At 36.2% G+C, this 10,206-nt stretch overlaps 1 protein-coding gene across 1 annotated transcript; it reads right to left on the reverse strand.

The window, feature by feature from the left end:
- Positions 1–4,070: 4,070 nt before the first annotated feature.
- LOC112015574 (uncharacterized) lies at positions 4,071–6,496 on the reverse strand. The gene is given in 7 exon segments (XM_065773502.1): positions 4,071–4,204; positions 4,723–4,750; positions 4,830–5,041; positions 5,153–5,191; positions 5,194–5,238; positions 5,241–5,268; positions 6,079–6,496. Coding segments are annotated over 7 exon segments (663 nt in total). The 5' UTR covers positions 6,343–6,496; the 3' UTR covers positions 4,071–4,157.
- Between the last annotated feature and the right edge of the window lie 3,710 nt (positions 6,497–10,206).

The following is a 10,206-nucleotide window of genomic DNA, read 5'->3' on the forward strand; positions in this document are numbered from 1 at the left end:
ATTATGTTTTCAAAAGAGACATTGTTTCTTGTTCAATGTGGCCTGCTCTTTTTTTGGTTCTTCATAGGTTGTTTGGATAACTGATATTTGAATTCTAGGTAATATCTCATATCTGGCTCATTAACAATGGGGTATGAAGCCTGCACAAGAGTGAGATCTTGAGATTTTTGTTGCCGTTGAAGGATAATGGTGTCATGACAATGAACACTCAAAAAGGACTCATGTTTGAGGAAACAAAAAGATAGGACCAAATCACTGCCAAGTAATGAAAAAAGAAAATATAACCTACAAATCACCACCTATGGTTGATTGGAATCACTACCAAGCACTGGAAGAAAACTTCCAACCCAAGTTGTATAAATCAGTTTATCAACTATTTACAATAGTGAGTGCAAGGGTTTTTAATAAACTCTTATAGTTAGATTCAACATGGAAAGAAAATAAACTCAAAATACATAAGATATGAAAATAAAAATCAAATCCTCTAATAGCATCAATCAACGTCAATCACAATCAATCAGGTCCAACAAAATCAGTTAGAATTAATATGTTCAATTCATTGTTTGCACCAACTCACCCTAGGTGGGAACCTCATCAAGAGTAGCTCATGGGGCACGAGATGGATTGTGAACCTTGGACTGGCTGGGACTTTTTTCTTCTTCTCTCTTTTAATAGTAAAGGTGTCGAGTTGAAGAGCTTGTAGGGTTCTTTAATGGGTTGGGGTTGTAATCCTTAGAAACCAAGTGGTGTTGTTTTAAACTTTAGAAAACCAGTTGGCACTGTAGGCTTGTGTTGTGATGTGGGGTGGTTGGCTGCGCTTTTCTATCAGTGCTGTGGATAGTTTGGGATTTTTATTTATTAATCTTCTCCGGATAAGTAAATAGTTCAGTGATTAAATGCAAAGGGGCACAACCCGTGAACACAAGATGTATACAAAAGAGAATATTTACCCATGTGCTTAATGTACACCAACATTATGCACACAAATTACAGCTATTAAGCATCTCAAACATATTGGCACGAGAACAGACCAAAAGCATTACTTAAGCCCTGTTAGCATCTTATACCTCAATGATATTCTTGTACATATTAAATCAACCATGGCAACTTTTATTTTCTGCTGTTTCGGTATTTGGTTCAGAACTTCTAGAACTCTTCAGATTAGAAGTGAATATTTATTGTTAGGTTCAACATAATTGATTTGGTTTGAATCAGAAAATCTAGCAAGAACTTGGGGACCTTTAATAACTTTTAGATATTTTGCTTCTAAATACCAAACATCATTCAGATTTTATATAAAAAGGTATTGATGAAGCTGGCTTTCTTTTGTCTTATTGAAGATCTGCCTTTACTATAAGTGATATATATTTTCTGACACTTTTGTTTGTTGCATTTGATCTCTTTGGCCTGTCATATATATATGATTATCCTTTTACCTATTATGTCACTCTTTCTAACTTTTGTTTGTTGTTTCATGCAGACGGTTTTTCCAACTGATTTGCATTCTCGAACCTTCCTACAGCTTCCTAAGTCTGTTGATGAGTTTGTTTGGGTGTCTAATAATAGTGGATACAGCTAACGTACTAGAATGTCACAATATGTAGTTTTGTCACAATATAACATCTTCCATAAGACCATAGGAAGTGATGAAACAACCCTTGGGTTACTAATATCAGTCATGATAGGCTGTTTTCTTAATCAAAGCAAAGCCTTCAATCTCATTTTCTATCACTTTGAAGCAGTAAAAATCTTAATTTGTTTCCCCATATGTAATATCTATTAGCAATAATTTAGCATACATGCACACTCACACACCCACCTTTTGAATTCCTTGCACCTTATTGAGACTATGGAACTTGCAGGTGCTTTTGCCATAAAAAGACAATAGACATGGGCTACATATGTTCTGTACGCTTGTCCATATTCTGTAAGCATCACAAGAAATGTTCAACCTGTGGGTGAGTAGATGTATCATCTTTTAAGTTGTATTATGATGTTTATGACATGCTGCTTACAATAGTGTCACCGCTTATAATCAAACTAAACCTATTGGTAGTTGTTCGAATAATGGTTAAGTAATTAAATTCACCATTTCCTAACAATCGAAACTTTTTGGTGGACAAGTAATAGTTTACCAGACTAAGTATAAAATCACAAAGAAACTAAAAGAATTTTTTGCCATGAGGATATCCTTAATTCTATCGCAAAAGGCTATCTTTCTTATTAAGCCTGAGATATGGTCTTGAATCATCAGACTTGAGGGTTTAAGGGAGTGAGAAATTTTTTCTGCTCTCCAAATAGGATATGGGGGGGTTGCCAGTAGATGGATGGTGAAGCCTATTACAGTTTGTGATTAATTTCTACGTTGACCTTTTTTCAGGAGTTTGAGATGGGGACAGGAGAATTTGTTAGTATATTATTTAGTTAGGCCAATGTGGAACTGCATGATAAAGTGAGTAAGGTTGACAACAACATGAATGGAAAAAATACCATGACTTCATTGCAGGAAGAAATGCTATACAACCTGAAGGTAAGTTAAAATGAATTAGTGGTTCGGTTTTTGGTGCAAACTTAGCCAAAAATAAAAAGAAAGAAAAGAGAAAACAGTCACTGTAGATTGCTACTCTTGATCTTTGGTGTTAAAAAAAATAGTTCTCTAGATGAATCAAATTACTTCTGCCTTGGACATCATTAATTTGCCAAATAGTTATTTTGGGAAAAACAAACAATAATTGCTTTGCATTTCTGAGAGGTTAGTTCTATCATTGATTTGCCCCTCTTGATTATAGTTGTGGCTTTGGACATCATGTAGGTCAGTATTTGGTCAGGCCCAGTCAGATGTTGCCTCAACTTCCAATCTTAAGAGAAAGACTCCAAAAACATAATCTTACTCTTCTACAAGCAGATGTATTTTTAATTATTCATTTTTGGTGATTCATCAGAAGTAAAATGATATATTTTTGATGCTCTTCCATATATTACAGTTCAATTATTTGTGTTGTTGAACTAGTATGTCTGGTTCGAATTTCCTAGCAATTGGTTTTTTTCAATTGAGCTGTTTGGCAACTAGAAAATATTTGCTGAGACAATTTAGGTATACTGTATACATCACAATTTTGGCCCCTATAGGTAGTAGAGCATATCAGACTTTTGTTTTAAGATGTAACAATGGTTAATTTTGCATTCAACAAATTGTGCTAAAAGCTAACGATTGTACCAAAAGGTAATTGACAATGTTGCACCTTGTCTTTTATTTTAATCTTAGATTTTTGACAATGTTTCACTTGTCTTTTATTTTAATCTTGGCAAGTATGTTGTCGCATATGAACATTTGTATGAATTCTACATCTTTTTTTCAATAGGTTTTTTAGAACCTTATCAATAACGCAATATTTATACTTAGTTAATGTCATTAGTGTGGGATGCAATTTATAGTTAAGGAAATGTTAGTATCAAGTTTGCAGGAGCAACTGACTTGTATTCAATCAAAAGGAAAAGCAAAAAAGCAATAAAGAGCATGAGAAATTGAGAAACGGTCACATGGCTTTTATCTAGCCTTTACAATCATTTAGGAAAAACATCGAAAATGGAGGAGTTGAGCAAACTTGACTTCACAAATACAAGAAATCACATTAGAATAACTCTAGGCACGTTGCAATGTGTTGCTAGAAAGAAATAAATAACAGATAATGAATCTTTATGGATGCCAATACCTTGATGGCAATTTTTTTTTTGTGGGGGGGGGGGGGGGGGGGGGGGGGCTCATTTTTTGATTTATGTATTGTACAGCTGTACGAAAGGTAGAGTAACTGATTGTACCTATAGGTACTTAGGAAGTTGGGTTGGTTCGGGTATTGGGAGAGGGAAGGACAGATGATTTCAGTATTTTTTTTTTTTTTTTTGCTTGCCAATACTAGCTTGTGTTTTGATCTTCCATGAAATGTGATGCATAAGATGCATCTGTTGTAAAATATCTAAATTATTTAACTAAAGCATGTATGAGGTGTAATACCATATCTGCATGTTGGAATGGATCAAAATAACATTCACCAAAGCATCCTTACTGTATACTTAAAAAAAAAAAAATTAAACTCACCCTGCTAGAGCAAGTCCCCAGGTGGACAGGGTATAAAACAGAGTCCCAGCATGCCAAATGCCTAAAACCTTCTCCATTTGTTGACACCACCTACCGCCTTTGCAACAGCTGGAATTTCATAATATCACAAAGATAAGTAACACTGACAATCACTCCTAGCTCACAAGACTACATGCCAGGGAGTAGCCAGAGCCAGGTCAGTCATTCACTATATCACTGAGAAAAATGCGAAATGTTCTAAGTTACCCCATCAAACTCAAAAGGTGAGTAACTTGTACACAAGGTATAAGGACGTTTCTATGGATTTGACATTTAACTAATCCATTAATTTAATGTTGTACACAAACAAAGCACATACAAACATTTACCCAATTCATTTTCTTTTGTGGTTGTTAATAAATGCTAGAGATTCAGATAACAAAGTTGATTCCAATGAAAATTGGTTCCTTATCCAGCAACAGAAGATGATTACAAGATAAATCAGTTATTACCAAAAACCCTTACCCACTCCCTATACTACAAAATAAAAAGGTTACAATGATAACAGATTATATGAACTTTATTAAGTTTTGGATTAAGAAATCATTATAAAAAGCATGCTCAAAAATTTTAGACTGAGAACTTACTTTTTTGCAACTCTTCTGGTGTCAAATTCTGTAAGCACAAGGAAGCAAATGGTTTTAGATACAATATATTAAATAGTTAAATAGCAATAGGTTTGGTTGCCATTTACCTGAGCTTTTGGGTTTGACATAATGCACCTAGCCATAAAGTTGGCAACCCCATCCACCACGTGCTCCTCACTAACAACTAAATATTTTTCATCATCAATTCCACTCCATTCCTCAACATTGCTTGGGACCATTTCATCTGTGACCCATACCCACCAACTGGGTTCTTCACCGTCAACTTTGATTAAAATTTCAGCTGAACGCATATCAGCATCTAATCAAAGAACAAACCCAAGAAACCAGTGAAAGATCAAAATTGTGTTACTTATGGTATAGATAGGATGTGGCATTGAGTTTTCAAACCCATGAAATAAACAAAAAAAACCTGTGGCCTCCTTGAAAGGAAACTCATAGCTAATTCCATCGACGATGCTTGCTGAAGGGATTTGAGGCAAGCCAAGAAGTGTTCAAATCCACAGTTGCTACAAGCCGAGCATACAACTGCAATTGGAAATTGAACACCGCACATCAATAAAAAATTGAATCTATCACGAGCGACGAATTTCATTACTTTTCAATATAAAGATATTTTAATTTTGAATTTTGAAATTATAACAACAACATGTGGTGTCAGCTAGATCCTCAATAGACTAATCAGGGTTACCACAAGAATTCTTTTTTGTTATTCTATTGTATCCCAAGTTATACTCTTCATTACCACCTTAATGGACATCTCCTTTTTTACTACTTCTAATAATGTTATTTTATGTCTTCCTCTACCTTTTCATCCCTCAACCTAAATCAAATTACTCTTCTTCATTGGTGCATTAATCGCCCTCCTCCTCTATGACCAAAACCATCGTAAGTGACTCTTTCCTCATTTCGAATCTTATTTTTCCTTGAATTTCTACCTATCCATCTTAACAGTCTCATTTCAACTACACTCATTTTTATGGATATGTTGCTTCTTAACGGCCAAAACAATATAGCATAGCTAGTCTTATAGCAAACTTATTAAATTTTCCCTCTAACTTAATTAGTAGGCTTGAAATGATAAAGCCCAAAAATAAAGCAAGTAGGAAGCAAAATTTAACAATGAATTTGGTAAGTCTTCTACATTTGATAAAATATTGGACCTTGGAAAAGACAAGTAAAGGGTATGTGAAGGAACCTAATTTCGTAATCAAATTATCAACTTCCTCCAATTCCATAAACACCCACACGAGGAATTCCACAAAATTCAACATCAAACACACAAATTATACATACAACTAAAGAAATCAATCAAGCTTGAAAAGAACAAAGACGTACATCTGGAGGGCAGTCATGTGATAAAGAAGGGGATTCAGAGAGGTTCTGAAGGAGCTTGAGATTCTGCTCCAGCAAGTTCTTGAGACGCCGATTCTCCGATCGCAGAGACTCCAATTCTTCGTCTGGAGTTGCCGTGTTCTGCTCCTCGTGTTCGTGTTCGTGGTCGTGGTGTTGGTGGTGGTGGGTTTTTTCCAAGGCCATCCAGGCCACGTCGGCAACCTCTATGACCGTCTTCGCCACCTCTACTGCGCCGTGGGCTCTCATGATTGTGAGCGAAACCTTGGAACCTTAATCTAATCTATCGTTGTTGGGAAGATCCGGTGAGGTTGTCGTTTGCGTGTTGGTAATGGTAATGGTAAGGGCAACTGTGGTTCTTAAAAACTTTTCTTTTGACACATTTGAGGGCAAAAAAACGAGGTGGGTATTTGTATTTGACAAAGGATAAAAATAAAAAACTAAAACGCCCACGTTTTGTTATTGTCGATTTCCCCCCCGCCAACCCTCACAAAATAAAAAAAAAAAATCAACAATCGGTCCAATACAACTTCAAATAAAACAAAAATATTTGTCCACGTTCAGCCCAACCGACTAGCCCAAAATTCTTAATCATACAAAATCTTCTCCTCTAAACTAAAGGCACTTCTAGCCCAGCCCAACCCCAAATCTGAAATCCCTAATCCTAATCAAACAAAACAAACTCTTTAGTCATTACCTCATGCTTCTGCCCAAATTCCTAGCCTTCATGCAATCATGCCTCTGCGCTCTACTTGTCGGCCTCAGTTCACGCTGCCTGAATCCCCAGTCCTCACGTCATGCGGTCACGCCTCTCTGGCTCGCTGTGATGCTGTAGCTCCACTAGCCGCTGACCTGACCTAGCCATCATTGCTCAACCTTAAATCCTAAAGCCCTCACCTCAATTCCTCAAGGTATCTCATTCAATCATTTTCATCTCAGTTCTCTCTCTTTTTCTCTAAAATTGAACTAAATACTAAATAATATAATAGAAATATCAAGTACGTGTATGTGATATTTTTTGCTTATAAAGCAATTTATATTCATTTTACTTTATCTTTTTGTGTTTATTGTTATTGGATTCTTTATTCTTGACCCACTAACTCTATGACTCAGCCTCTTTGGCTTTTGTGTTGTTTGTCTTTTTAGTGGGTCTAGGTGGGGGTGAGGGCCTAGAGATTGTGTAAGAATTAATTTTATATGATAATTTATTATATTTCTCTTCCAAGTTAGTTTATCATTTTTTGAATTTATATATATTTTTTTGGATTGAAATTAGGTGCCAAATAATGAGCAACTGACAAACAATTAATGCATTTTCAAGAAAAGGTTGACATACAACCTTTTTTTCTTTTTTTGGTTTTTTTTTTTTTAACCCAAAAAAAGAAAGAAAAGGTTGTATGTCATTCAAAACTGAGGTAATCTGTAGAAACAAATTTTGATATTTTAATGTCTGATGAGGATCCCTCCAAATGTTCAAGAATTCGATCTAAAGGGATAGACCATGATCTAGGATCACGTAAATAATATATGAATTCCCAATCAACGAACAAAATGAAATTCGACCTGCTTATCTCATAACAGGTCCATATCAGCCTAGAAATATAAAATATCCATACAAAGGACCGAAAAATTATCGTTGTAATTTTCAATTTTCGTGGTTTGAATCACATGAAAATTGGTTGAATTATATTTTAGTATATCTCTACTACAACCCCCCTAAGTAATTATTCCTGGCTACGCCCCTAGATGTCATGTACTATATATATATATATTAAAAAAAAATACATTTCTTTTAAGGGTTAGAGGAATATTAATAAACTATTTTATAAAGTTTTTATGAGAAAAAAAAAATGTGACTAACTTTTTTTTTTTTTTTTTAAGTTTCTAAAATAGATGATTATATGTATGCCCTAAGGGCATAAATTAACTGGGCCCTTCTTTTTATGTGATTATTTATTGTTAATGGCTCATTTAATTGATTGCTTAGAGCATTCACAATAACTAGTGCAAAAATTCTTGTGTAATTTAGCATAAGACCTTTTTTTTTTTTTTAATTATTTATTTTAGATACTCACTTTTCAAAACACCTCATATCAGATTATTTATTTTACACTACATTTCATAAAAAATATTAATTTTCTTAATTTTTTTTAATTGTTTTTCTTTCTTCACACACAACAACCATCATTCACTCTCTTCCTTTATCCTCTAGATACATAAATAAAGAATAAACAACTAAATGCAAAATGAATAGTGTTAGTGTAAATTTTCACGGTTACTGTAGCAAACTTGTAAATTTACATTGATGGTACTGACGAACTCAACCTCCCTAGACGATCTCATTAAGACCAATGAGGCCGTCCTCTAAGACGAGCTAAGCATATGTCCATATCACTGACGAAAATAACGAAGCCATTCAATGCAACCAATAATGTCCCGAGCGATTACAAGACCAGCTATACAGACCGTTGGATGTCTCATTAAGGCCCACATTACTAAGCATGAGACATTACCAAGAGAGACATTAAAGCCACATTAACAACCACAATGGCTAGGGGCTATGGAAACATATATTCTTATTGTCACAACATTGGGGGACGAATGTAATAGCCTTGGCCATTTGAGGTAATGCTCATCTTAATCTGTGCCAAAATTTTGTCAACAGGCATAACTAAGGAGTGAATTTTACCATTCGAGGGGTTTTTCGTCTTTCCTTTTACCTCTGTCATTGGGTCGAAATCTGGACACTCCATTTTTGTCCTCTACATCGCCTTCCTTCCTGCCTATATCTCTCCGCTTTTCTACGTCATTTATGGCACTAATGCATCTTCAGCGTTCATGTACTTTTATCTTCAGGAGCATCTCTGCCATCGTTTTAGGAGGTTCTTCGCGAGTGAAACCACGAACTCTCTGCTTAGCTCGCCTTAAAAGTCGTCAACTGCACCTTGTCATCAGCTTCTCTACCTCCAAGTCTCTCAGTAAAGCGTTTCACGTATGACCTCAGGTTTCTTTCTTCCTTTGTCTAATGGTGAGTAAGTGGTCCGCTGGCCTCTTAGGGCGTTGTCCCCTAACGAAGTGGGGCAAAAAAGTGTTGCTTAACTGCTCGAAGTTGTCAATGGACAAGTTGGTAACTTTGTGAACCACTCCCTTGCAGCTCCTTTGAGAGTGGTGGTGAAGGAACGACACAGTATCTCGTCAGAGGTTGTTAAAGCCTAGAGTGTCTTGAAGGTGTTGAGGTGGCCTGGGGTCCTTAAGTTCGTTAAATGGCTCAAGCTAGGCAGCCGAAATTTCGACAGCATTGGGCATTCCAAGACCGCTTAGTGAAAGACGAATCTGTTCCCTGACCATTCTATCCAAGCTTCTGTCCATTTTCTCCTTAATGGCATTCCTAGCTCATCCATCCTTCCTATCTTTCGAAAAATATCTGAGTTTTGTTCATCTGAGTAGTAGGTCCTTGACGGTCACTTCTTCTATAGCTATCTCCCTCATCCTCCTGTTGGCTTTGGACAGATTCTCCTCCTGTTGAAGCCTTGCCTCATTTCCTGATTCTGTCTAGTGAGCTCCTCGACGGTAGCTGCCAGAGCTTGGAGTTGCAGAGCTAAAGCGGCAGAATCTTGGTTGGACTCCATCTGAATGTAAAAGTTGATTGGAAACTACGCTTTCAAACCTGAGTGAGAAAATGTCCCCACAGATGGCACCAAACTATGAAGTGCAGACTTGTCAGTGTTGTAAGTACATCCAGATGAAGCGAATGTTTATTTGTGTACCTTGAAAAGGGTGCGATGGTTCCCTTAAGGTGGTCACTGGTGTGGTGCCTGTCACAAGTCTCCATGCAAAGTCAGGATAAGAAAGCTTTTGGGAAATAACAAAGTATCAAAATAACTAGTAATACTTTTTAGTGTGTCTATGTACCTTGTGTTGGTGCTGTGAGGGCTTTATATATGTTTCCACAGCCCCTAGCCATTGTGGTTGTTAATGTGGCTTTAATGTCTCTCTTGGTAATGTCTCATGCTCAGTAATGTGGGCCTTAATGAGACATCCAACGATTTGTACAACTGGTCTTGTAACCGCTCCGGACATTATTGGTTGCATTGAATGGCTTCGTTATTTTCG

This window comes from Quercus suber, unplaced genomic scaffold, assembly GCF_002906115.3.
Source record: "Quercus suber isolate HL8 unplaced genomic scaffold, Cork oak 2.0 scaffold_76, whole genome shotgun sequence".
NCBI classification, from domain to species: Eukaryota; Viridiplantae; Streptophyta; class Magnoliopsida; order Fagales; family Fagaceae; genus Quercus; species Quercus suber.